Below are 27,488 nucleotides of genomic sequence, written 5' to 3' on the forward strand. Positions count from 1 at the left end.
TTTGAGCTCGAAGAGCACTGTTAGGGGACTGAAGCTGTTTGGGTGGCACGCAAAGCTGCCTGCAGTCCTCCACCCGCTCTGCTGTAAGAAAGCGGTGCTCGTGGTTTGAGAAAACTTAGTAAGAGCGGAGGGAATGGGGTTGTGCGAGGTGCGAACTCAGTGAGCAACAGTGACTGAGTCAGAGGATGTTCCTACGGGTTGGGCTCTGAGATATACGTGGCTCAGACTTTGACCTTCTCAGCTTCCTGTAGCTCTAACATCAATGATATCCCTATTTGGAAAGCGAAACCTGGTGTGAAAAAAAAAAAAAAAAAGGTGTGTAAAGATAGGTGGAGCTTGGAGTGGGAGAGTCCTGGAGAGAGCCAGGCTCAGGGCTGCAGAGCTGACATGTCGCATTCTTTTCCTGGTCTCTGCAGCTACTTTCTACGAAAGCATGTTTTACCGGGGTGTTGGTAGCTTGCTTTGGCTGCAGACCAGGGAATAGGTTTAGGCTACATCACGTTGTCCTTTATATTGACATTTCTGCTCTTCCCTCAGGACACGTATTATCTAAGCGCAGAAGAGTGCATCACAGCTGGAAACTTTCAGAACCAGCAGCCCAACATCTGTCGCCTATCTCCAGATGGTCATTTTGGATCCAAGTTTGTCACAGTTGTGGCTACAGGTATAGACTGGCCTCAGCTTGCCCTGGTGCTTGTTACACGAGTTCTCTCTTGTTCATAGAGGAAGAATATGCAGCTCTGCCAGAAGAAGTCAGACGCCCTGGTCCCCACCTGTCCTGTTTAACAAGGGGTTTATCTTGCTCCTTCTCATTCCTTGAGCTATCTTCCCTACGATTATTTACCCTGTCCCCTGCAGGAAACTTAATTGAGGCTCAGACCTGGAGCATCCACGTCTGTGATGCAGAAAGCATTTTTTGCCTGCAGCCAGGGGAATAACTGTTACTCACTTTTCTGTTTCAAATCTTTAAACTCCAAATTCTGTTGCCTGAAAGCGACAGTGCAGAACCATGGCTGTCTGGATCACAAAAGTTACTCTGGCTGGTTCAGCATAAAGGAGGGACCTTTATCTCCCTTGTGTCGCTGTCAGGGAAACCATTACATAGGATGCTGTGCTCTTCTGTACGTGGAAACACTTTTTTTTGTTTGCCTGAATAAAACAGAGAAGCCTGCAAAACGCTTTGCTTTGTCACCTCTGATTTTAGCCATTTTCACAGCAAGTCTCCAGAGGCACTGTGGAATAGTCCGCGCTGCCCGGGCTGCGAGGGGAGACGTTGGCGTGTGCTGGGAGACATGTAGCGTTAGAAGTTCAATCTGCTCTTCTCCACAGGATAACACGTGTATTCAGTTAAAATTTCCCTGGAGCAGATATGCTGGGTTCAGGGTCTGCTTAACACAATGAAAAAAATGCACGACTCCCAAATAGCATCCAGTGTGAAAACTGAAAGTGTGATATCATTTTGCCTCCTCCAAAATGGGGTTTTGTAAGTGTTCCTGGAGCCTTTTTTACGGTGAAAACGTTCTCGTTCTGTTAACAGGCCCGTGCAATCAGACAGCTGCCCCTGCATTCCAGACTGCTAAACACATCCATCTTTCATTAAAGATAGATGTGTATCTCGCTCACTTCTTTTATTTATTTATTTCTGTTTCTTTTAAACAAGGTGTTTTACTGAGAAAATGATGGGTAGCTTTGTTCAGGCCTTCCCCGTGTCTTGGTCTCTGTTTAATTTCTAGGAGTGTTTGTTCTGGAGCACTGAGTGATTGAGGTTAGAGATCAAAGGGTAGAAAACGAATATTTCCTCTTTTCTGTTCCAGATAATTTCGCTCTTTTCTGTTAAAACAGCCCATCAGGTTTCTATTTAAACACTCGATTCCTTCCTCTTGTGCTGTATAAATATATTTGGATAGTTTGCATCAACTTTGCCTTTAAATCCTCTACATGGATTAATTCCTACCCCCTCCTGAATTCCTAGCTTTGGAAATAGTAACGTTTTCCTACCATCTGTCTGTATCTTCTCTTTCCAGTTGTATTCTAATGACATATGACCTGATGTTGCTTACATTATCCAAATTAAAGCGCCAAGCATGTGATCTATCAGTGAGCCAGGGTCTTAATTTCCACTTTCCATTGTCAGATTTCCACCAAGCCATCCGTTACAGCCTGAGTAAACGCTTTTTCTTCTTATTCCTGCCATTACTGGGTGACCAACCCTGCATCTGCAGCTCAGAGTCTCTTGGAAATGAAACAGGCTCACAGGAGCTCTGCGCCTGGTTTTTGTTTTGAAAGAGGGAAGATACTTGCGGGGTTGTGAGTGAGTGATGCCATCAGGAGCCTTCTGAAAGGGCAGCTTCTCCTCCTTTAAGCTCCTGGTGTTCGAGGACAGGTTGGATGAGGCTTTGAGCAACCTGATCCAGTGGGAGGTGTCCCAACCCGTGGAAGGAGGGATGGGCTTTAAGGCCCCTTCCAACCCAAACCATTCTGTGATTTCTGGCAAAGCACTCTTGCTGTCACTCCTGTAGGCTAGCTGCAAAAATGTGTGTTACTAGATAAATGTAGAGCTTAGAGGGGATTCTTGCCTACAAGTACTTGCCATGCAGCAGCACCAGTGATTTCTTCTCACCATTCATTGCTGTTAGCAAGACCGTTGTGTTTAACATTGCTCTTTGAGTCGTGCCCCTCCAGGTTACAGTGAGCAAATCACTCTTGTGGGCAATTTTGAACTAGCCTTTTCTCTTCCAGGTGGTCCCGACAACCAGGTCCACTTTGAGGGGTACCAGGTCTCAAATCAGTGCATGGCGCTGGTTCGAGATGAGTGTTTGCTGCCCTGCCGAGATGCGCCGGAGCTGGGCTACGCCAAGGAGTCCAGCAGTGAGCAGTATGTGCCTGATGTGTTCTATAAGGTAAGGGCTGCGTGCCTGTGGATGGGGGAGCTGCAAAAACGGCTCTGCCGCGTGTCTGGAAATCAGCATGGCCAGCTCAGGAAAGGATGTCTTTGAGGTCTGAACTATTTTCAGTAGTAACCGTTCACCACATGTCTGCAAAGTAATTGCAGAAGCTCCATTTCCCCCTCATAAAAGTGCTGTTATGGTTTCCAGTGCAGCGGTAGCCATTGGCTATCCAGCTTCTAAATGAGGTCAGCAGTGATCCACCGAGAGTCCGTAGCCGTAGCAAGTGCTCTGAATTTACCTCCTCCTCCGTATTTGTTGGCAGCATTTGCCATGCTTCTCTGTTGATTTTAATCCCCAGCTGAGTTCAGCTTCCTCCCCTGTACAGCCATATGATGTGTGCGAGCACAAATGGTGTGGTGGAAGCAGTGCGTTCCTTATGCGATGGCAGGGATTCACTTGTGTATTGCACGCTCGCAGGCACCAACTGGGCAGCAGATGTGACAAAAGATAGTGGTGTTCGTGCAGCAAGAGGAGAAACGGCCCTGCGCGTGCTTCTCTGTGACAAAAGGAGGGTATGATGGCATTCAGAGAGAGCAAGGGCAGGACCAGGGTGTGCCCCTGGCTTTCCTCTCTAGAGCTGGGGTTAATGCCAGCGCCTTGTTCTGGGGTCACGCAGCTACAAATACTGGTCCTGAGGAGCAGCGGGGCGGATATGTGCATCCAGAGCAGATCCAAAATACTCGTGCTTGAAGTGTCGTGCGAGAGCACTGCTGGTAACCCATCTGCTGCAGGTTTTAGAGCAGCCTGTCAGTGATGAATGGACTGTCAGTATTCCCTTGGCAGTCATGTCTGGAGATCTTCAGCCCCTCTGTATCTGCAGGGCCGAGTTAGGAATTTGGGGACAAGATCTCTGCGGAGGCTAATAGCCCTGCTTCTCAAACTTGTGTGTGTTGGTGCCCCATAAGCAAGGACAGAGGAATTAATTAACAGCGCTGCTTGCCAACTAATTAGCCATCCATCACCCAAGTTAGTTATCTCATTTTTGTCTGTGTCTGATATTCATAGCCCGCTCAGCCTGCAGCATTCCTGCCACCTGCGTTAAAGCTGTCCGTTAAAGAGCATGGGATAAGCAAAGCTACCTTCATTTGGGAGCGCGGAAGTGAGCGTGTTTTGCACCAGCGGCAGAAATGGAGCTGGTCTAAATGCTCTGAACCTGAAACCAGGAAACGCTGGCCTGGGTGAATCAGCCCATGAGACTCTGTCTTCCCCCTCCGCCCCTCAATTGCTGAGCTGCTGGCTTGTCTTGACACCCCCCAAAAAAATGAGGAATGCCTCTTTGGCTGAATTCAGTGCTGGAGAGGAAAGGTAGATGGAATCCGTGCTGGTTTTTGTAGCACGCAGACAGCTCGCTCTTAGGAGCTGATAAGCCAGGTCCGATTTAGATACAGCAGAGCTCAGTTGTGCAAGGGTTGGCCCTGAATGCGAAGATGAGATCATCTCCTGGCGTGCTGCGGCCCTGCTCCGGAGGAGCCGGTGCTGTGCCACAGTTGGGGTGCAGCCTTGCAGGAGGTCCCGTAGGTCTGTGTCCCACATGTGGGCCACCCTGGGTGTTTGGAGTAGCAGGAAGCCAGTGGGTGTTCCCATAAGGTCTTCACTCCCATTCGTAATCTGAAGCAGGGAGATAAACAAAATGCGAACTGATGGCTCCAGCCTTGCGTGGAAATTTCCATGAGCCACTGATTCACTGGGTCGGGCTGCAGCTTATTTCATATGTTTTATAACTTCTATCCTAATTGCCTTTTTCATGATGTGCTCAAGGAAGGCTTGAGGAGTGCTCTGGCGGGTGTAATTGTCCTTCAGCCTTGAACGTGTTTGGCTGTGGGATCTCTTAATTTTTCTGGAATGTTCTCAAATCAATGGAAAGCTTAGTCAATCCTGGCTTTGAAAACCTTTAGGGTCTCATTAAATGTGCGAGGCTTGAGGTCAGAGACACTACCTCATAGTTACTGGGTTGGTGACAGCAATGGTGTCAAAGTGGTGGTGAAATACAGTTACGAGGAGCAGGAGCCCAGTGCTTGGCCTGGTGGCAGGGGGCAGCGGCTCCAGTGCTGCAGCGCCCAGCTCGCCATTTCTCTGCTGGAACTGCAGGAGCTGAGCAGCTTTGTCCCCAGTCCTTGGCGCAGGGACATCCCCTCTGTGCTGCTTCCCCATCTCAGCTTTGGGCAGAAAGCTACACTTTTGAGTAGTTGCTGCATTTTGTCTCTGACTGCGAAGCTGTCACTGGTAGAGAAGAAAGTCCAGCTCTGTGTTCCTATGTAGTAAGCAGGTATTCATTTGGAAAGCCCTTTAGGATGAAAGGAGCTAGAATACAAATTTATTCTAATTGGATGAGAACCAGAAGGCCAATGTTTGTGTAACAGGGATGTATTTATAGAACAACTCTGCATCCAGATGAAAGGCAAAATCTATTGAACTCTCGTATCTGTCTACAGCAGGGGATTATGGTAGATTCACTTTTGGCTTTGCGAGCAGGAAAAAGGTGCTGCTCTTTGTATCTCTAATAAAGCACAATCCGACAATGGTGCTTCAGTCATGTTGTCTAAAGATGTCTTGTACCTCCACTCGCAGTAGGCGTTGTTATTTCAGTGATGACTGTTATGAAATGCATCGGGATTGGTAACGCTGCAGGCGCAGGAGGGTTGTGCAGACCCGCACTGCAGGCGGGAGAGCTGTATCTTCAGGGACTTCACTACGGCGCCTGGAAAGAGTTTTGGCCGTCTTTGGTCAGCAAGCCATTTTTCCATGGTTTGCACCATGTTTTGTGTTTGTGGAGCAAGAGCAGGGGCTACCGCATCCTCCGAGGCTGCAGCTGTTCCTTCCCAAGCGTGACTCACCTCATGGTGTGTTCACAAAGATGGGCTTTTCTTCCATGGGAACAGGAAAACTGATGGCACCAGTGTTGTGCTGCCTCGGGAGGCGAGGTGTTTTTCCTCAGCCTCTACCCTTGTGATTTCTGTATTTCTTTACCATTTTCTTTATGTTGGCCACTAGCCCTGCGGCTTAGAGGAACCACCCCAGTGGAATTGGCAGTGCACGCTTTCTCCATGCGGCCGTGGCTTTCCTGGCTCATGAAGGCTGGAGTTCTGCTCTAGCGTGAAAGTCAAGGGCTTTGGGGACCATGAGTACAAGTTACTTTGCTCTGAGATGCCTGTCCAGGTAAGACTAGCCAGAAGGAAGAAAACACCCCTCTCTGCCTCCCGGGTTGTCTGTGTAGCGTCACAGCACGGTACTGTTTCTAATTCCAATATTGCACAACCCACACATGCTTCCAGGCGAGCTCGGTGCAACGAGACTCATGAAGGAGTTACTGTTGTCAAGACACAGACACAGAAGTTGGGGTAACCGCTCTCTTTGTGAGTGAAGACAATGATGTTGCAATGGCTGCTTCACCCTGATTCTCAGCTGGGTGAGGGAGAGCCCATCTGAACATTGCATATAGGCATTTTCCATTCCCTGTCTTCTGTTCTCGCTCTCCTTTGTCTATTTGGTTCTAGAAAACAACCATATTGATTCTGATTTCACTACGAATGTGCTTTCCAAACCGTGGGCTGATTATTCAGAGATGAAGTTGCTTGCAAGTGGTTCCCAGTGCCCCAGCCGGGTGCGCTCCCTCCCGTTGGGCTGCCTGCTCCCAGCTCCCTGCAGCCTGTCTGCAGAGTCCAGAACTTTGCAGCATTGCCTGGCTGCTCCCCACAAACCTGGGAAAGGGATTGCTGTGTTTTACAGACCCTTTGAAACACTTGAATAATTGGATTTTGAGGCTGGCTGGCTTTGTCTCTTATCACAGGTATTTGCCTCAGCTCAGTGCAAACACGAAGATGTCATCCTTGCGATGAATTGCGTTTTACAGCTGCTTTATTATATCCCCAGAGTTTCTTTGTGATGGTGTAAGACAAAAGCCCTTCTCAATGGCACCAGAGTTGTGAAAGAGCCCTTTGCCCTCTTAGAGTCCTGCACGCACTTTGTGCATTTGCTGCGGCTGAAATGGTGTCTGGGCCGTGACTGGTGTCTGCTCACTGTGGTCCCACCTGGCCCTGGGAGAGCCTTGAGCCAGAAACTATTTTTATTGGAGCCGAACGGGACCTCTGAGCCAGGCTGTCCACAGCGTGGCACACCTTGCTTCTCTGTCTTCCCTTTGGAATCCTCAAGGAAAACACGATAGCCAAGCTGCGGGGAGACTTCTGCGGGGAGTTTTCACTCGCAGCAAAGGACTTCCCCTGGCTGGCCTCCTCCCAATGGCTCGTGTTGGACTGGAAAAGCCGTCTTAGCCTTAGATGTCCCAGCTGCGCTGGGGAGGAGGGTGCTTGCTTAGCTCACGAGGAATCTCCTGAGAAGGGTTTCAACTCTCACTGACCTATCGTTTGCTCTTAGAAAAGTCCTTTCATTTCTCTGCGTCAGCTGCTTGCCCTGTGCAAGGGCAGGACTGCCCAGTAAAGCCCTTGGAAAGCGGCCGAGGGAAGAGCAGGGATGGCTTTTGTTAACACACAAGACAGACAGCTGCTCCGCTCCAGCAGGATGAGTCCTTGAAGGTTAACGGCATGGGATGGTAGCGGTTGACCAGCCCTGGGACACAGAGCTGGAGCCTCCCCCGGGCTGATAGCGGCCCGGGCTCCTCACTTGGCTGCTCCCCAGTCTCGAAGCCACCCAGAAGCCTGACCTGCTGCAGCCCTCCTGCAGGGCCACAGAGGTGTGGGACGCAGCCGGCCACACTCCCTGTGGGCGCACCCATCCTTTTCCCTGTTTGACCTCGTCCCTTTGCATCCTCTGCCTCTGAACAGTGGTTCGAAAAGCTCTAAGCACAGCGCCTGATGCAATCTCCAGTTTGCTCCTGTCTTTGAGATGATTCATTGTCCAAATCCTCCAGGCCTTGCTGCTTGATTTTTGTCCAGGAGCCAAATACTTGCGCCTTCATTAACCCCTTCCTGGCCTCTCTTTGGAGCGGTTACAGTTGGACTCAATGATCTCAATGGTCTTTTCCAACCAAGCGATTCTATTCTATGGTTGCTGCCGCCTGCAGCACTTGGGTGTTCATGGCTTTGGGAGTCTCAGGCTCTGAGGCTGCAGCAATAACTTGCTGAGAGGCACTGCTGGGGCCCCAGTGACTGCCAAGTTCAGGATGAAGACGTCTTTCTCCCAGCTTGACGTTTGCTAAGGCCTTTAAAATATAATTGCCTATTAAAATGGTGTATGGGGGTTGGAGAAGAGCGCTGGCGTTGGGCACGGGGGGCTTTTCTCTCTGGCAAGGGGCAGGTTCGGGACAAGACTTCGGGGGGGAGCGAGGTTCTAGTTTAGTAGCATCAGTCTAGTGCATGTCCTGAAGGCCTCAGCAGCGTGACATTAAAAAGAAGGCATTTAACATGGAAATCCCCAGAGGCGGAGATTAAAGCGAACAGGTGCTGGAAAAATGTTTCTGCATATTAGGACTTAATTAGATTTGAAAATGAATTCCAGATGGGCTAATTATGTGTGAGTTGTTGCAGGTTCTTTCTTGCAGGGGCAGGATTGTGTTTGGGAAGCTGATTTGGTCTGATTGGATTGGACTCCTGACTCTTGCGGTATCACCGAGATCTAGAAGCAGGTTAGCTTTCAGGTCCTGTGATCTCCCTGAAAAGGCTCCACGTCTCCTCCTGTTCCTGTCAGAGCCAGAGAGATCTGAGGCCAGGAGCCACCAGGCTTGTTGCTGAAATAACCACAGGGCCAACAACCTGTCATGTTCAAGGAGAAAAGATCCTTATCGGAATTGCTTTTAAAAGGAGCTTCAAAGACTGGAAGGTAGATGTTTTTTACAAAGGGAACCGTTCCTAGGGACAGAGGATGCTTGGGGAGGGGGCTGGTGAAGGGGGGGCTGTGCCTGGAGGGGAGCAGCGTGCCGGAGCCTGCTGGGGCGATGTCCGTCTGGGTGTACCGGGAGAGCAGAGCGTGAGAGCAGGGTGCTGGCTGCCGCACCGCATATTTGTGCTGTGTAAATACTAGCGTAACCGAGAAATGCTGATAGCGGAGGAGTGGCGTACTCCGGGAGAAAACACATCTCCATCTCGGGAGAGGAGGGTGTCAGCTGTGGGCGGCTCATCCTGACGCACAGTGCTCGCGGGCTCAGCCTGAGAAATGCCACTCAAAACCCAGCCAGGGAGCCGCTGGAGGAGCAGGGGTCACAGCCTCTCACTGAGGTTCCCCAAAGCCACCAAGGTATCAGGGTGACAGCTCTGTTGGTGTGCGGTGGCCCTGGGTCTGCCTCCAGCCGCTGGGACTTCTGAGAGCTCAGTGAATGTAAACTTAAGTAAGGTCCCTGATTGGAAATTATGGACATATGATTTATATGAGGCTCAATGAATGATTTATAACATGTTAAGTGATGATTTAGGTAGAAAATACAACCCCCTCTCACAGAATCCTTAATGAAAAGTGTCAGTTCTCATGAATTTATTTCTGAAGCTGTGTTTGAACTTGGCGTGTTTGACATAAATCACGTCTAATTGTCATTTTATGATTAATGAACATATGCTGGCCGTTTCTCTCCATAATTAAGCTTTATGTTCAATTCGTCTGGCGGAGCAAAACAAGTTTATGCATCGTGATATGCTGGCTCTTCGGGTCTGTGTATGAGAAAGTGCCTGGATTTCCAGTTCCCAAGTGAAAATTGGATGAGAATCTCGTGTCCGGTTTTGCAGAAAGTCAGGTTTCCCTTGGCTGAGAAAGCAGATGTGACACTGTCCTTCCCTTTTAAAACTGCTCCTTAAGTAGCACTCTCACTTCTTGAATAATTCCAGGCACTTCTCCCGTGGTGACAACAGAGGCAAACAGGCCAAAGTGGTTTGTGACCATGCGCTCCCTTGGCTCACAAGGAAACGGAGGGCCTGGTTTACAGAGTTACAGAGCTCTCTAGCCTGCAGGAGCTGCAGGGAATTGTGCAGCTCTGTCTGGTCCCAGCACCCAGCCACATAGGAACAGGTTCTTTTCTACACCCTTAGCGATCTGCCAGAGCCGAGGATCCCTGGGCTCCTGTGTGGGTGTCTCCAGGGCAGGATCCCTCAGGCTTCACGCTGCTTCCACATGGAGGAGTAATGAAACTTCTCTTCTTTCAGGACATAGACAAGTTTGGCAATGAGATCACACAGCTGGCTCGCCCACTCCCGGTTGAGTACCTCATCATAGATGTAAGTATTCGTTGCACTTGTTTGCTTGCAGCAGGATGGGGTCAGGGTGGAGTGAAGTTCTTAACCCACCTCTAAAATTCACACTGGAGGTGATTCATGGGAGAGGTTTTCTTTCTTTCTTTCTCTGTTTCCCTCCGCTGCCAGGCATTTCTAGTTCTACACTGCAGTGCTCTTTGGGATCAGTGTGGTGCCAGAGAACACGCTTGCTTCCTGGGAAGGCGCTGCCTGGTGTCGTATCATGGCTCCGAACTGGCACGTAGCCATGTGGCAGGGGAAGCAGCCAGCTCCACAGATACATGTGGTGGGCACTACCTCATGGGGAGCTAATTAGAGAGCTCCAGTTGTCTGTCTCTTAGCAGCAATTAAGAATCCAGCTCCTTTTAGTGACTCAGCAGACCAGGTTGGTTGTACAGAAATGCCTTTTCTTGGGGGAGGGAGTTCAGGCTCCAGCACGGCTTGGCTGGGGCAGGGCTGCCTCCTGCCCGTAAGCAAGCGCTGCCAGGCACTGGGGCACGGCCCTGCTCTTTGGCTGGAAAGGAAACTGTTACGGTGTGGAAGACAGGAAAGCAAATAATTCTGATGACAGATTATATTGCTGCAGTTAGAGGTGGTGCCAGTAGCAATTAAATCCACCTAGAGCAACTGCTCTGATCCAGCTGCCCCTGGCACAGGCCGTGTCCTGCGGGCGTAGGGGAGCTGGCAGCCGGGAGGCTTCCACTGACTCGTCCTTCTTTCCTGTTGCCTGTCTGCCGTGTATGTCGCTTATCGGAGCAGCACTCAGGCTGACACAGGGATGTGTGACTCGCACAAAGAAATGTAATGTCCAGAACAGCAGGTCCATTGTGTGAGGCCCTCGGATGCCCTATGCTAGTCGGCAGTGCTGGAGTTCATTGAGTAGTAAAGGCATCTGTTTCTCGGCTACCTGGGGCATAATTAAGGTGAAAACAAATTGATGGAACAAACATTTAGGAGCGGTCTGGAAAGCTGCATTTCTGAAGCATCTTGTTTTGTCTCTGTTTTATAAAAGAGAGGGGGGAAAACAAAAAAAAAAGTCGTTATTCCTGCTAATACTGACTGGCCTGGCAGGGATTTCTGCATCTCTGCTTACAAAGGGCCTCGCCGACAGGGCCCAGCACTCAGTAACTGACAGCAAAGCTTTAAAGCCCTCAGAACTGGGACTGGTTTAAGTGTCAGTAGCAGGCCCAAACACCAGCTGGTTTGCTCAGCAGCGTGGGGTCAGTGTTGTGTTACCCTGCTCCCCATCCCTTTGGCACAGGGTGCAGGGAGGAGGCAGGGCTGGTGCACCCGGAGCCTGGGGTGACTGTTAGAGAAGTGCAAAGGTGTTCTCTTGGCACCCTTTCCAGATGGGAATGGAGCAGCGCGGTCCCCTGGCTACGCCGTGGGATGCTCTCCCTGTCACCCATTGGCGTTGAGGGGACTGCGAGGCAAAGGTGCGCTGGGAGCTACTGCATCCCAATCACGTCGGGAGCATCAGGAGCGAGCTCAATAATCTCCCTCCAGCTTCCTTAGAAGATTGCCAGGGCCTAAGGGCGGTGCTGATTGGGACATCACTTTAAATCTTAAAAGCTGTCAGAAAATCCCTGCTGTAATTGCCTGGCTGAGCTCTAATGCGTGGTCATGGATGCTCTTGGCTATCAGGAGTCTTGCTTTCCCCCCTCCCATTTGCCCCTCCTGCTTTCAGCACTCTGATCGTCCTTTCTTGGATTTTCAGATTACTACAACTTTTCCGAAGGATCCAGTCTACACGTTTTCTATTTCTCAAAATCCATTCCCCATCGAGAACCGTGATGTGCTGGGGGAAACTCAGGTAAGGAGCAGTTTGCACCAAAGCTGTTTCATACAGAAAGGTCATCTGTCTCCCTTGCGCTTCATAGTATCTGCAAAGGGACGGCTGCAGTTGTGCCCTTAAATCACCCCGTCGCAGTTCAGTCCAGTGCTTGCCAAGCACCTTCCTGCTCAGAGCAATGTCTGCATGCTGATCAGCCAGCTGGACGCCTCACTTCCCACCGTCCTGGGGATGATGGGGACCAGGGCTTCTCACTCTTTGCCAGTCCTGGTGCCTCCCAGGCCATTCCAGAGAGGTCAGGGGGCTCCAGTCCTACGGTGAAAGCGCCGGACCTGCTTCTCCCTACAGACAGCAGCAGGACAAGGGTTGTTGCTCCAGGTCCGAGAGCACTGACTTCTGCTCCTGGGTGGATTTTTATAACACAGAGGCTGTTTACTGCAAGAGGCCCATGGTGTTGAGCAGAGGCAGCTGCTGGACTGCTTGAGGCGCTCACTGGCTTTTGCCAGCACATGGAAGGCTCGAGTTGCTGTAAAGCAACAACAGCTCATTCCTTTAAGGAGGCTGTGCCAAAGATGTCAAAGGCTTCCTCCTAGAGCCATTGCAAGAGAAGGGTCGCTACCCGATGTGGCTCTGTTGGGTGAGGTCAGCCATTCAACGAGAGCTTCGGTCCTCATTTCAAAGGATGCCCTGGGTTCAAGAGCAAAGAAAAATAGGGGGTGAGGGAGGAAGGGGCTGCTCTGTCCTCATCTGCCTCTTTTCCTTAGGGACTGGGCTGAGCTGACCAGCCTCTGCTCAGCGTCGCCTGGGTCTGGGATCAGCTCTGTATGCACTGGGTTATTCAGGTGCACAGACAGGGGAGCTGGCATGGGCCTGAAGATTCTTTTCCCTGGAAGCTGCTAGCTGCAGCTCGGTCAGCCAGCCTAAGGTCTGGTTTTGGAGGGTCTGCACACGTTGCAGTCAGCACCCAAAAGAGGCAGGAATGTTACAGGATCTATTAGCAGATCCGAATAGGAAAATGAAGTTACTACATGGGGGACAAATGACTTCTCCTTGTTACTTTTCCCTCTCTATAGGACTTCCACAGCTTGGCCACATACCTGTCCCAAACTACTTCCTCCGTTTTCCTAGACATCATTTCCGATTTCCATCTGCTACTCTTCCTGGTCACGAACGAAGTCATGCCCCTGCGGGTACGTAACAGGGAAGAAAGGGTCACATTGGCATCACCATCCCCGGGGCCCTTGGGGTGCGTGGCGGTGGCTGAGCCAGACTGCAGCCCCGGCACAGCCCAGCGCCTCTTCTTCCAGGCTGAGCTGTTGGTAAAAGGTTTAAAAAGTGAAACCAAAGCCCCTGCCTGGACCCAGGGCTCTCAACACACTGCTTGGAGTAGTGAGGGGGTGGCGGTTGTTAGCACAGACAGAGCCAACTTGGCTGCAGCTGTGAGGGCTGGAAACATTTTTAAAAATATCTCAGAATCAGAAATTCCTGTTTTAACGATAACGAGATCAGAGCCCCCAAATCTCGGTCAGGCTGACAACTTCCTGGCTGTGCAGCTCTGCCTCTCTTGGCTGGGCACTGGGAGCTTGGCGGCTGCCCAGGTTCCCCAGTTCACATCTGCGCCACTGGACCTTCCCGCCGTAAGCCAGGCAACAGGGCCATGTGTTTGCCAGAGGCTTCGAGGGCGCTGAGGACTGCGCATGTGCAGGGCAGCCGGGCTGACCCTGGGCAGCTGGAGATCAGGCCAGAGCTGTGTGCGTGGCCGGGGCTGGGTGCCAGCGTGCTCTAGCATGGCCAGTTTGCACCCCTGGGAGTCAGGCTCGGCCCGCAGCTCTAGCGCAGCGCTCAGCTGCAGCCTGGTTAGGTGATAACCTCCTCTACGGAGAGGAAAGGGGTGGATTTGGAGTTTAGGGGTATGTCTGAATGCTGGAGGGAAGCAGAAGGGATAAACTGCATCCTGCTCCCTGCTGAATACCCCAGTGCAACCCAAAGGGGCAGCAGTCCAACTCGCAGCTCTGCCTTGCTGCGCCTGGTGGAGGAGGGCAGGGAGGCACTTCCCTGGTCACAGCTTCAGACAGGGTGCCAGAGGAGTGGCCAGCACTGATTTCCCTTTTATGGCTTGCAGGACAGCATCAGCTTGTTGCTGGAAGCTGTGAGGACCAAGAATGAGGAGCTCGCACAGACCTGGAAGAAATCAGAGCAGTGGGCAACCATCGAGCAGCTCTGCAGTAAGAAAGGGGGGTCCCTTGGGGAGGAGGCATGGGAGGAAAGCTCTTCCTTGGTCCCAAGTGGGTGGTCCCTGCATGATTCCAGCCTAAGGGGCGAGGGCAGCACGTTGGCAGGGAGGATCTTGCATGGGTTGGGACAGAAAACTCTGGGGTTAGGCAGGGGAGCTGCCTGTCCCCAGCACTTCCCACCATGCCCTAATTGGGCTCTCTCTCTCGCAGGCACAGTCGGTGTCCAGATCTCAGGACTGCAGGAGTACGGTGCCGTGGGCGGCTCGACGCATGCGGTGTCGGCAGCCATGTGGGCCTGCCAGCACTGCACCTTCATGAACCAGCCAGGCACGGACCACTGCGAGATGTGCAGCCTGCCCCGGACCTAGCCACACCGGCAGAATCCAATACAGAGCCAACCCTCGAGCAGCAGGAGTGGTGCTTGTCCCTTCCCCGTCCTCCCTTCCGCTTCCCTGGGGTGCGGAGCTGGGCAGGGGGTGGCTCCAGCCCTCCCCACTTAATCCTTTTCAGGCTGCAGCAGGAGCTGGAAGCCCTGGCTTTACCTTGATGCTGGCTCCCGGCCCGGGAAACCAATGCTTCACCTCAGCCTTCGCTCTGCAGGGCCAGGCTGTGCCCCTGCTACCCCTAGCTTCCGTCTGGGTGAGCACGAGGGGCTTTGGGGGGGCTGTGGCCAGCCAGAACCCCCACCTCCCTGCCCAGAACAGCCTCCCAGCGGAGCGGAGGGGAGGGAGAGACTGTGGCACCTCCCTGCCTGCAGCTTTGCTCCCCTTTGCCTGCCCGCATGGGTCGCTGCCACCAGCCTTGGGTGCCCGGGTACTGACAGCTTTCATGCTAAACAGCACTGGCGGAGCGAGCAGACGACTGTTAGCAGCGCTGGGCCAGACGGCAGCTCCGCGTGCTGGCAGCGCTCCCGGTGCAGGACAGGCCCCCTTGGCACTGGGCAAGGGGTGGGCATGTGCCAGCTCCCGGCTTGGCATCATTCCTGCAGCACACAGCGCCGCGATTGCTCCCTCTCATGTGGCAGAGCTGCTCCAGCACCTGGCTGGCGTGTGTCCGGCTGCCGGCTGGGCACATCCTGCATCCTGCCCGGTCACCACAGGGGCTGCAGGGGTGGTGTCACCCCCTGGAGAGCTGTTCAGCTCCTGGGGAAGCAGCAAAGCACTGCAGGCAGCAGCTCATCCCCTCCTTTGGAGCGAGGCCATGCAGGGAGAGCTGCCAAACTCGGGCACCTTTGGCAAAGGAGGGAGCTGGCCCTTGCGGCTGGCATCTTCCCCCTGCCCGCATCCCTTCCCAGCATATCCTCCTGGAGCTGGGAGTTAGGCCATGGTCTTTTCCCTTTAAACCCCGGTTGGGGAGGGTGCAGGCAGATGCTTGTGGTGCCCTGGGGAGCTCTGACCCCTTGCCCCGGTGCTGTAGGTTTGGGCCTTAGTTAAATCCCAGGGACACCAGTTCTGGCACCGCTCCATGTTCTCACGGGAGGGTGGCGTGAGGCCCTGTCCTGCGCCAGGACAGTGTTGCCCCTGCCTTTTTCAGCCAGGCAGGGACCTCCTGGCACCCTCACTGCTGCTGGTGTTGGTGAAACAGCCAAAGGCTTCATCCCGCTGGCATTGGCACAGCGGCTGCCCGGCCCTGCCGCAGGGCTCACAGGCTGCGGTTTGCTTTTCCCCTGGGTTTGTTGGTGTTTGGGGTTGCAGCGGTGCTTGGGCTGACCCAGCACAGGGTCTGCGAGTAACGTGGAATAAAAGCACCCGAAACGAGCGCCAGTGCCGTGTCTCCTCCACTCCATTCCCTGCGGGAGGGCTGCGCTGTGCCAGGGCTGGGATGCTTGGCTCTCCCAGCGGGAGTGGGGGACGCTGCGCCCCATCGGCTGAGCTGCGGCCGGGCGGTCTGTTTGTAATCAGCGCTGGAGCCGCGTGCGGCCGGGCCCCGAGCCAGACCAGCGCCTTGAAAAGGGAAAGCAGGAGCCGAACGGAGCCAGAGCTGGAGGAGCTGAACCCGGCAAGCGGCTGCCTTGTCTGTATCAGCCGGGACCTTGGTACAGGTGGGAAGCAGAAAGGGCTGCGAGTGGGCTGGGTGCCATGTGCTCAGCCCTTGGGGACATGACACCTCTGTGTCCATGTCCCTCTGGGAGCTGGATGGAGCCAGGGTCCCTCTCACCGCGCTCTGCCCTAGCAGTGCCATGTCACGGCTTCTCCCCTTCCTGCTCCTGGCGGCTCTGGGCTCTGCTGCCAAGATGAAGCGGCGGCCGGCGGCGTGGGATGACAGAGCAGACGGTAATCCCCCCCATCCCCGAGCTGGGGACCCCCACCAAGGCGGACAAGGGCTGAGCTTCCCAGCATGACAGAGGGGGGCTGGAGTCCTGCCTGCAGCCTGTCCCCTTGGCTCCCCGCAGCTCAGAGCACCCCAGCCAAGGGCTGCGCCAACCTGACGCTGGTGCTGGACAACTGGAAGTTCGCCATCACCTCCCAAATGCGGAACTTGCTGCTCTTTGACCACCAGACCGTGCTGCCGGACTATGGGAGGTGAGGGGGCTTCGGGGCCAGCGCTGCTCCCCCCAGGTTTTGGGGGCTGGCAGGGGTCCCTCAGCCCTCTGCCCTGTGCAGGATCCGCTCGCTGTCCGAGGCCCTGGATGAGCTGTACCGGGATTTCAGTGCCCTGAAGGAGCAGCTGGGACACCTCTCGGCCCGTTTCGTAGAGGTGGAGGCCTTCGTGGAGCAGCTGGCACGGGCCCGACGACCCCCGGCCCCCCCGCGCCACAGCGGCATCCGCACTGGGGCCGGCACCGGACACCGGGCACCAGCCTGAGTGGCTGGGGGTGGACGGGGGGTTTGGACCCAGCACCACAGCCCCAAGCACCGGACTCCCGGGGGTGCGGGAGGGTCTGACCCAAGGACCAGGCAACGTCCTCAGGGGGAGGAAAGGGGACCTGGGGGGGGGGGGGGGACGGGGGGGTGGGTCCAACCCAAGAACCAGGTACCAGCCTGAGGGAGGGGATGGGGTAGGGATTGGATCCAGTATACCAGGCACCATCCTGGGGGAATGGGGCGGCAGAGGGGTCCAACCTAAGCACTGAGCAGTGGCTGGGAGATGGCGGTGTTGGACCTAGCGCCCCAAGCACCAATCTGAGGGGTTTCGGGGAGGAGGCTCCAACCCAGAGCCCGAGGGGATGGAGGGAGGAGCTGGAGGGGGCCAAGCCAAACACCCAACACCATCCTCGGGGGTGGAGGAGGGCGACAGGGTCAGGCAGTGCTGGGCACTGACCTGGGGGATGAAGGGGATGGCCAGACCCACCGATCAAGGAACCGATCTAGGGGGGATGGAGGGAACAGAGGGGTCAGACCCACCGACCTGGGCGATGGGGGGGGGATCAGACCCACCAACGTAGGGGGATGGGGGGAGGGGGGTGTCAGAGGGCTCGAACCCAGCGCTGGGCACCGACCTGGGGGGATGAAGGAGACAGGGGGATCAGACCCACCAGCCTAGGGGATGGAGGAGTTCCAAGCCCAGCAGCCGGTCTGGGGCTGGGGAAGCGGCGGGGGGGCCGACCCCAGCCCCGGGCACCGGCCTGAGAAGCAAGGGGGGGGGGCGGACTCAGCGGCTGCCCGGGCACTGGCGGGGATAGAGGGGATGGGGCAGGGCGAGCCGCCTGGAGGGGTCCCGGGAGCGGGGACACAGGACACTCGGGGCTCAGCGCCGCCAATAAAGACCCTGCCGCAACCCTACTCCTCTGTGCCTTCACTTCCCGCTACCGCTCCCCCCCACCTCGCGCGGCTTTACGGCCTGTCGCAAACTCCCCGCCCATTGCGGCGCCCGCCGCGCAGCCGTAAAGCGGAGCTGCCCGCGCCCCCCGGCCCGGTACCTGCGCCTCACCGGGAGCGATGGGGGGGGAGGGGAGGCTGTGGGATCTGTGGGGCTCAGGGCTGTGGGGCTGGGTCTGTGGGGCTCAGAGGGATCTGTGGATCTAGGGGATCTGTGGGGCTCAGGAGTGGGAGGTGCTGCAGAGCTGGATCTGTGGGGCTTGGGGGGGGGCTAGTGGATCTATGGGGTTCAGGGGTGGGGGGGGCTCAGAGGTGGGAGATCTGTGGGGTTGGGTTGTGGATGGGAAGGGGTTGGGTGGCTGGAGGGCTCAATCAGGGATGGGGAGCTCTAGCGGGTTGGGGGGGATCTGTGGGGCTCAGGGGTGCGGGGCCTGCAGAGCTGGATCTCTGGGGCTCAGGGATAGGCGGGCTATGGGGTTGGTTTGTGGGTGGAAAAGGGCTGTGGGGCTCAATCAGGGATGAAGGCGTCTGTGGGACTGGGTCCTGGGGGCCTTGTAGAGCTCTGTCAGAGGAGGGGGGAGGGCCTTGGGGCTCAATCAGGGGTGGGGTCTGTGGGGCTGGGTACTGGGGGGGTTGTAGGGCTGTGTTGAGGGAGTCTGTGGGGCTCAGTTGAGGGAGGGCTGTAGGGCTGAGTTGGGGGGCTGTGGGGCTCAATCAGGGACGGGGCTGTCAGAGGTAGAGGGCTGTGGGGCTGGGGCTGTGAGATCTATTTGGCTCAGGGGTAGACGGGTCTGTGGGGCTGAGTATTGAGGGAGCTGTGGAGTTGGATTGTGGGTGGAGAGGGGCTGCGGGGCTCTGTTGGGGGAACTGGAGGGTTGCGGGGGGGGGGGGCTGTGGGGCTGGGTTGCTGCACGCCCAGGGCTGGCAGTGGCCCGGGGGGGGTGACGTGGGCCCAGCATGCCTCCCATGCTGGCGAAGGGGCTCCATCTTCAACCTCACTGCCCGCCCGGCTCTTGACGCCCTTCCCACCCCACAGGCTGGCACCGACCCGGCACCATGGCGCATGTGGGGCACAGGGTGGATTACCTGGCCGGTTTCTGTTGCCCAGTGGGGGGGCTGGTGGCGGGCAAGCCCCGGGTGTTGTGCCACGAGAACGAGATCTACCTCTCCAACGGCAGCGAGTTCGTCTATGTCTATGACCAGGAGGGGAAGGTGCTGAAGGTGAGTGGCCTGGCAGGGTGGGGGGCTTTGTCCCACGTCCGCTGCGCCAGGACTGTGCTCTGGGGCTGGTGTCCCATGGGCCCAGGGTCCTGGGACAGGTGGTGGGAGCACCAGTTGTGGAACTGGAGTCCTCCACAGGGTCCCCCATCCACAAATAAACTTGCCGAGTGGCGCAGACCCCCCTGCCCAGCTCCATGGCCCCTCCTGGGGGCGGGGGTGCTGCCGTCTCTCCCAAACTTGCAAGACAAACATTTAATTAAAGTAGAAAGGCTTTTTCCCTCCCTGAGTGAAATGACGTCCCTTTCATTTCTCACCTACAAAGGGCTTCGCTATTGTCTTTGCTGTGACTAACAGCCGTCATCGTGTTGAGTTATACACGGCTCCCTTTTTTAATGTGCTCTAATTATCGTTTCTATGAAAGCCATCGCTGTAAGATCAGGATTTACCTCCCACACCGCTTCTCAGGAAAGCAGATCATGTACTGACTTTCTGATCACTGTTTCCCTGCCTCATTGCCTGCAGCCCCTCTCCCAGCTCCCTGCCACTCTTCCCTGAGGACGGCTGCCCCTCACTCTGGAAAGCTAAGCCATGGGGCTTGCCCATGGATAGATTTATTCCTTAAAATTGCTTGTAATCTGTAGGATTCCTTGTTGGCAGGAAATAACCATTTTCATTTACAGCTGCATTGGGGTTGTCCAGGAGGTAGCGGTGTCCAGCAAGTGGTTTCTTGCCACACCCAGCCCCAGTGCAGGTGTGCAGCCCCATCCCCACCACCTGGCTACTGTCAGAAGGTGACATTTCTTTCTGCTTTTCCACCCAGGCCGTGTACCGGTGCCCTGACCAGGTGTGGCATGTGGAGCTGCTGCCCCAGCCCCGGCAGCTTTACATCCTCTGTGCGCACAGCGGCATTTACTGCATCTCCCTGGAGCAGCAGAGCAGGTGAGCCAGCTGCCACCCCTGGGGACGTGAGCCAGCCCTGTGCCGTTAGCCCTGGAGTGTGGGGCTGCTTCTTGTGGCTGGGGTGATGCGTTGAGCTTCTGCCCGTGCCCTCCCTGCCTGCAGGCATGGGAAATGTTATGTGGTTTGATGCTCTGGCTTTCTGGATCGCCGCTCTCACAGCAGATGCTAAAAGCTGTGCTGTGGGGAGCTTGTTTCTGAGGGCCAGGGTAAGAGGCAGCCAAGGGAAGCGCTGGCTTCGCGTCATGGCTTGGCTCAGAGCTCTTCGCTGTTTGCTTGAAGGTTAATGGAGCAGACGGATGGCGACGGCCAAGAAAGCAATTGCCCTTCCGGCGTCTTCCCTGTGGACTCGGATGCCTGCATCTTCCCAGACTCCAGCCTGTGCATGTTCACTCTGCTCAACAGCTTCGTCATCACCTTGTCCCACGCTCATGGCAAATGGTGGATGAAGCTGCACGAGCTTCCGCGCCCCGAACAGGAGAGTCCCCGGTACCGGCAGGTCAGCGAGGTGGGATTCTGCCCTGGCCCCCAGCCCGGGGATGAGGGGGACGGGGGGGACAGCCTGCCCTCCCGCTTTCTGCCCGTCCTCTGCTGTGCGTCCTCCCCAGGCACCGTGGGGTCTGGGGAGGGGCTGTGGTGCTCGGGAGGCTTTGTGCTGGAAGAGCCCCTCTTCAGCCTGCTCTTCGGGATTGATGCCGCCATGCTGGAGTCTCCTATGATCCTCTGCGGCTTCCCAGATGGACAGCTCTGCTCCGTGCCACTCAAGGCCCTCAGCTCTTCGACGGCTGAAGATGGCTGCCACGACGTTTCGAACCAAGACCCCCCGGTGAAGATCCTCCATCATTTGGAGGAGCCCATCGTCTTCATTGGGGCCTTGAGAACAGAGAGGAGGGCAGCGGAGGATGCTGAGGATGAGCAGCTCTTCGGAGATACTGGCTGTGACTGCGTGGTGGCTGTTGGCCACTACGGGAAGATGGTGGCTATCAAAGCGGATCAGAGGGAGGAGGCGTCAGTGCCGGAGCTCAGGGAGTACTACTTGCGTGGGCCCATTCTCTGCGCCGCCTGTGGCAGTGGCAGCCGGATGTATTACAGCACACACTCAGACATCTCTGCTGTCGACCTGGACTGGGTTGGCGATTCCTCTGACCCTGAGGACGCGGAGAGCTATGCTGGCGTCTTGCCTCCCGTCCTGTCTCCGGCCAGTTTAAGTATCTGTAGCGTTGTGGCTCTTTCCTTGTCTTCTCGGGCATCAGAAGGTACTGCCGGCAGCGGGGTGTGCGCTGGGTCTTGGGGTTGAGCGGGGCAGGATGGCTGCCTATTCCGGCCCATGCGTCTCCACCCCTCCTTACGGTCCAGATCGGGCTCCGTCCTCATCCGTTCTTGTTGACTCCCCTCGTTTTTGTAAGTCATTTCTGTCGAGCATGCCGACTCGGGCTGAATGCGAGGCGTGCTCGCAGCTCCGGCTCTTCCCCACCTGCTCGCTGTTCCTCTCAGCTCAGCATCGCAGGAAGCGGCTGGTCCGCACTGGTTCCCACAGGATGCTCGCAGCAGCCCTGCCTGTCCCCTTGGGCTGCCTGCACAGTGCCCCAAGTGAGCCGGGACGAGACTCGCCCCAGAAAAGGGGCTCAGGCATGGCACTGGCTGGACTGAGAGCTCCTGTGTGGCCGCTCGGAGCCTGCACGCACTGCGCTCTCTGGCCCACAGCTTGGATGCTCCCCTTCCCACTCCAGCGAGGGCAGCGTGCGGTTCCTGACCTGGACACAGAGCAGGGTGCAGCGCTCACTCTTGGGAGCAGAGGAGGGGAGCACAGGGCGTAGGCAGGAGGAAAGCGTCCCACAGCTATAGCCAAGCCCATTGCATGGGCAGCACGAGGAGCGAACGGGGCCAGGACAGACAGTGAGTAAGGAGCGGCTCCTGGAGCACTCAGGGGCAGCAAAGCAGGCAGCCCGGCCCCGCTCACTGCCCGTGGAGCTGCATGCCTCTTGTTGCCGGGGACCCTGCATGGCAGCGCTGGCTCCTGGGGCGCTGTGGCCCTGACGGCACCTCTCCCAGCTGCTGCTGGCCTTGGGTTGGGAGCAGCCGGCTCTGGGGAGCATGGCTGGGATGGCGGGGCTGTCGGTGAGCAGCAGCCGTGGGGACAGGGCAGGCAGGAGGGGGACATCTCCCTTCTTGGGGAGCTGTGTGTGAGGTGGGTGTCCTGTCGTGATCCATGTCCTGTCTCCATCGCTCCCCTCTGCAGGCAGAGGTGATACCTCTGGCTACTGTTGTCATGGGGCAGGCAGTGCTATCCTGTGCTCCCCTGTCCCCCTGCATCCGTCCCCCCAGCCATCAGGGAAGCCCTGTCTGCCTTCCCGCTGCCCCTCGTTGCCTGACGTGCCCCTCTCTCTGCCCACAGGTGAATCAGAGCTGCTGGCTTTGTCTGCCAAAGGCCGCCTCATGGCCTGCGACTTGTGCAGCCCCGAGGACACTGACGTGGAGCTGACGCCAGCCGAGGCCGGCCGAAGGATTAAGGAGCTGCTGTCCGGGATAGGCAACACCTCAGAGAGGTAAAAGGCAGGGTTGTTCGTGCTCTTAACTCTGCGAGCTGCTGATTTACGGCACTGTGCTGGGCTTTTGTGCATCGGCCGTGAGGCCTCTGGCGGTAACTGCTCCAACATTTACCTTTCCAGAGTGCTGGTTGGGAAACACACCCTGACCTCAATAGCATAGTAAGTGTCTAAGGGTGTGCCTGCCTGCTGCCCCCCTGACCCGGGCACAGCTGACGCCGGTGCTGCGGGCAGGCTGGTGTTTACAGCCTCGGCAGCAGAAGGTGGGAGACGCAGGGTGCCAGGCGCTCCCAGATGCCCGCTGTGCTTGCCAAGTGGGAAGGGAATGCGGACGAGTCCCTCATTCTTTGCAGGGGATTCCTGAGGGCTGGCTGGAGCTGCTCCTCGGGGCCAGCTCAGCTGATGGGGCATGTGGACAGAACGTGGGTCCTGGCTGCCTTGGAGAGGGAGTTGGGGAGTTCCTGGGGTGGCTCAGGGCGCTGGGCTCATGCCAGCGGCTGTTTGGCTAATCTGCCATGGCAGCACAGCACCCTTTGTGCTTCTGCCTTTCAGCAGCACTGGCCTCTGTTCCGTCACTGACCCAGCATCACGGCTGCTGCTTCTCCTATTTCAGCACCAACCCTTTGTCCTTGCAGAGTTTCCTTCCTGAAGAAGGCAGTGGACCAGAAGAACCGAGCCCTGGCCAGCCTGAACCAGGTGATGAATGTGAGCGCAGCTTTGCTGTCCAGCCAGGAAGGCCAGAAGCCCATTGCTTGCACTGTCACTGGTAACTGGAGCTGCCTCCTGCTCCAAGACACTGTCACCATCTCCTGTCTGCTGGAGAACTGCAGCGAATACAGCCTGGAGGAGGGCTGGACCCTCTGCGTTCAGCTCCTGGCCAGCCCCTGTGCCTTAGAGGAGGAGTCTGAAGATTCGGCCACCACCTTCACCTTCCCCATCGATCAGCTCCTCCCTGGCAACAAGAGGGAGCTCACACTGCCCCTCGGCTCTGCAGCAGACACCAAGCTGGACCTGCCTCTGACCATCTCCTGTGCCCTCTACTACAGTTTACGGGATATTTTGGGCAGCGGCTCCGACTCCTCTGAGGCCCTGGACGATTTCCTGCCAGACGACTCGCCCATCCTCTCTCCAGACAGAGAGGGGATCTGCCTGCCTCTCAGCGAGTGCACCATTGACATGCTCCAGTGCCTCCGTTTCAAGAGCAGCACCTCTGGACCAGACACTTCCCCTCCGGCACCTGCACCCCCTGCTGCCCCAGATCCTGTGGAGACATTCCTCAAAGTATCCCAGGAGCAGACTGAACCCGAGGCAGGGAAAGTCAGTGAGCTGCCACACGCCCTGGGGGAGGGAAACCTGCCTCCCTCAGCAGCATCCATCAGAGTGTCATCGGAACTGCTGAAAAACGCACTGAAAACCTCTGGCTCAGGTGGGTCCCTGGAGCTCCTGGCGTGTCTCCTTGGGGACAGGCGGGGATGGCACTGTCAGACCCGGTGCATGCAGGCCAAGGAGGTCACCAGCCCCTTCCTTGGGCAAGGAGGACTGCGTGACCCCATGCAGTCACCACCCGCACATGGCACGTAGACACCGTGGCCGTTGCGTCTCCAAGCTTGGTGTGTCTCATCAGAGAAGGGGAATAGCCTTAGTGTTTGCCCTGGTCTTGCAGGAGCTGCACAGGCGCATATTGCTCTGTCTTGCATGACTCTGGCCTGACGGGTTGGCATTTCATTGCTGTAACAAGCTCTGCTTTCTCTCCTTTTGTCCCCAGATGTCCCGCTGAGCTGTGCCACACTGCGCTGGCTGCTGGCTGAGAACCCTGGGGCCGAGGCACTGAGCAGCGGGGAGGTGGCATCCGTGCGCGGTGCAGCGCCGGATGGAGGCGAGGTGCAGCTGCTTGTCCGAGAGGCAAGGAATGGGTTAGCCCTGCAGAGAAACTCCCTGTGCCCCTATCCCCCAAAGCCATCTCTGTGTCACAGCCCCTCGCTCCTGGCAGGGAGCTGAGTGATGTGTGGCCTTGCTGTGCTGACACCAGGATGTGGGTCCAGATGCCTGGGTGCTGCGTGGGGCGGCTGCTGCCTACGCTGTGGGGCTGGGCTGGGTGGGTTGCCTTGCCCGTTCACCTTTTCCCGACGTGGGACTTCCCAAAGGCTGTGGCCACTTCCATCCCTCTGCAGCTGGGTGTGTGTCCCCAGGATGTTTTCCTTTCCCTGCCAGGAAGGGCAATGGGCTCCTGCTGTATCCCTGCTTGGTGGCAGGCTGGCTTTGTGAGGGCAAAGGCAGATGTCCCCTCCACTCCCAGCATCCATCTGCTGATCTTTGTGGTGCTCTTTGCCGCTACCCGGAGCTGCTCCTGCCCAGCCCCACTGAGACACACTTCCCATGCCTTGACCTGGTGCTGGGCTCGGCTGCAGGAAGGAATGGACTTTCCCTGCTGGACTGGCCAGCTGAGCTTTGCTGGCCTTACACAGTGAGGAGAAAATGGCTGGATTCAGGGCATAAATCTGATCTGCTGCAGCTTGACCTCTTTAATGCAAAAATCCCCCTCTCAGTGCAAAGGAAAAATCCCAATTGCTGCCCACCTCTCCAGCCGCAGTTGGCTGACCCCACGCTGAGGGGCCCGGCTGCTTGCGTGTTGGCCATGACCTGGCACAGGTTGGTTCACACTTGCGAGCACTAATATTGCCATCGTGATTAGTGACAGTGTTAATTCTCTTTGGGCTAAGCCCACTAGGTTAAATCTGCTGGGGTGGCAGTGTATGTCCCATCAGGGAATGGGCATCCACGCACCCAGAGCGGCACTGCGTGAGAGCAGTGGCACTGGGTGAGAGCAGCAGCCCCTTTTTTAGCTGAACCCTCTGCTGTAGTTCTGGGCTGGGCTTGAGGGAGCAGGACAGGGTTCTCCTAGGGCCTTATGGCCACCGGGGCTGGGATGGGGGCAAATACCCCTTGGTGGGGCTGGATGAGAGATCTGATGTGCCCAGCTGGGCTAGCAGCATCTTGGCTACATTTGTCCATAGCAGGCTGGAGAGCAAACGGATTGGGGAATGCAGGGAGTGGGATGGGGGGCTTTTGGGGAGCCCTGCACCCATGTGGGGGTGCTGGGGCCGCCTTCGCCCCCTCCCCTGCAGTGAGGATGTCCTGGCTGTCCCAGGTGGCCATGAACGACCTCAGCCCAGCAGGCCCCATCCAGGCCGTGGAGATCCTGATGGAGAGCCCGTCCCTTGCTGACATGTGCAGGATGCATCACGCCGTCATCCGGCGCATCCAGGTACGCTTGAGGCCATGCAGCAGATGAGGTCCTGGGAGGCAGAGGACCCCTAAGTCAGCCAAAACCCCGAGGCCAAAGCCTGGGGGCACCATCAGGTGCTCCAGGAGGGTTTCTGTGGCATCACTGTGGTAGACAGCTTGGCATGGACCTCTGGAAGGGCTGGGGAGGGGGCACCATTGCAGACCACACTCCCTTCCCAAGCTCCAGCCTTGGATCTGGGTGTTTGGGGTATGGAGCCCTGGGAAGCACCTACCATGTGTCCCAGGAATGGGCTCTGGTGAGCTTGGCAGCTAAACGGAGTGGCGCCCCTGAGGCACGTGGGGCCTGGCAGCCTTCCCAGAGCTGCTTCGGTGCTGTCAAGCACGGTGCCAGGCCTGGGGAGAGCAGGGCAGTGCGGCTGCCAGGCAGAGCCCTGCCTCCTGCCCAGAGCCATGGCCAGGGCTCCCTGGGGCCGGGTGCTGCCGCAGCCGGGGCTCCTGACACCCTCCCAGCAGAGCTCTGTGCTCCCCACAGGCGTTGGTGCTGGAGCAGGCAGCGCAGGGCTCAGCACCCCCCGACCTCCGCATGCAGTACCTGCGCCAGATCCAGGCCAACCACGAGGTGAGCCGCGAGCCCATGCCAGGGCTGGTGACCACCCAATGCGCCCCATTTCCACCCCACGGGGTGCCGTGCTGCAGGCCCACACACATCTCAACCTCCCTCTCCCTTGTACAGATGCTGCTGAAGGAGGCGCAGACCCTGCGTGATCGGCCACCCCTTGAGGAGGAGGGAACCGCGACAGCCGAGAAGCTCCTGCATATCTACAGGCAGCTGCGCAACCCCAGCCTTGTTCTCCTGTGAGCAGAGGGGTAGCCAGTATGCCCCAGGGGTCCCGAGCCCCGCCGGCCGGGGTGGGTGCCCGCTGGGCTAGTGGCGGGGAGAGACCCTCACGGGAGGAGGAGCCCATGCTGGTGGTGAGGGCAGGGAGGCCGCGGCGGTGGTCCGGGTTGGGGGGATGTGTGTGTGTGCCTGTTTCGTGGTCGTGTTGTCGGCAGCACCAGAGGGTTGCGGGGCTCTGGCAGCAGAGCGGGGGCTTCTGGGCTGGCCCAGCCTGGCCCTGCTGCCCCCTCTAAAGCCCAGCCACGCTGGCCGGCAGCCCCTGGGGCCATGCTGTCTTGTGGATCGTTTTAGCCGTGGTAGTTTAGCGCTCTCCCAGCAGCCGCCACGCTGTGCCGGCTCTGGGCTGTGCCCCCCGTGCCGCCTTGCCTTTCAGGATCAGGACAAACAGGGTGCTGTGCCAGGGTGCCCAGCGGGCACCCGCCCGGGGGAGCCCCATTTTCTGCTGGGCAGGGGAGGGGGTTTTCCGCTCCCCCGTTCTTTCTATAAATGATCTCGTATTTCTGTGGTGGTGCAGCGTGTTTTGGCCCAGTCCCCGCACTGCTCCAGTGTCTGTAAATCTGTCGTCTGCCATGAAAACGATTGTGCCACTCAGCAAGTGCCCGTCTCTTTTCCTTTCCATCTCCCAGCAGGGCCCTGTCAGCTCTCTGGAGGGGCTGCGGCCCCCTCCTGCTCCCCCAGCTTCGCTCCTTGAGCATCTCAGCCCCTCGGGGTGCTGCCCG

At 57.0% G+C, this 27,488-nt stretch overlaps 2 protein-coding genes across 6 annotated transcripts in view; both read left to right on the plus strand.

The window, feature by feature from the left end:
- Positions 1–15,831, plus strand: part of NPLOC4 (NPL4 homolog, ubiquitin recognition factor) — a 30,701-nt gene extending 14,870 nt beyond the window's left edge. The window contains exons 11-17 of one of the 2 annotated variants that reach the window (XM_054083147.1): positions 538–664; positions 2,740–2,900; positions 10,031–10,102; positions 11,835–11,930; positions 12,983–13,099; positions 14,032–14,134; positions 14,354–15,826. In XM_054083147.1, coding sequence (XP_053939122.1) covers positions 538–664; positions 2,740–2,900; positions 10,031–10,102; positions 11,835–11,930; positions 12,983–13,099; positions 14,032–14,134; positions 14,354–14,511 — 834 coding nt within the window. In that variant the 3' untranslated portion in view covers positions 14,512–15,826. Of the gene's footprint in view, positions 1–537; positions 665–2,739; positions 2,901–10,030; positions 10,103–11,834; positions 11,931–12,982; positions 13,100–14,031; positions 14,135–14,353 lie in introns of both variants that reach the window. The other variant, XM_054083149.1, reaches the window with a different exon arrangement.
- Positions 15,832–17,942: 2,111 nt separating this feature from the next.
- On the plus strand, positions 17,943–27,356 carry FAAP100 (FA core complex associated protein 100). 4 transcript variants are annotated; one of them, XM_054083631.1, is made up of 10 exons: positions 17,943–17,998; positions 18,938–19,122; positions 19,943–20,061; positions 20,362–21,335; positions 22,475–22,625; positions 23,261–24,051; positions 24,391–24,527; positions 25,774–25,890; positions 26,404–26,490; positions 26,605–27,356. In XM_054083631.1, the coding sequence occupies exons 2-10, from the start codon at positions 18,958–18,960 to the stop codon at positions 26,728–26,730; spliced, it is 2,667 nt and encodes an 888-aa protein (XP_053939606.1). In that variant the 5' UTR covers positions 17,943–17,998; positions 18,938–18,957; the 3' UTR covers positions 26,731–27,356. The 4 variants fall into 4 exon arrangements, with proteins under 4 accessions (XP_053939606.1, XP_053939607.1, XP_053939608.1 ...); XM_054083632.1 differs by lacking the exon at positions 17,943–17,998 and having other exon boundaries at positions 18,812–19,122; positions 24,391–24,506; XM_009561126.2 differs by lacking the exon at positions 17,943–17,998 and having other exon boundaries at positions 18,813–19,122.
- Positions 27,357–27,488: the final 132 nt, after the last annotated feature.

This window comes from Cuculus canorus, chromosome 18 (assembly GCF_017976375.1).
Source record: "Cuculus canorus isolate bCucCan1 chromosome 18, bCucCan1.pri, whole genome shotgun sequence".
In the NCBI taxonomy this organism is placed as follows: Eukaryota; Metazoa; Chordata; class Aves; order Cuculiformes; family Cuculidae; genus Cuculus; species Cuculus canorus.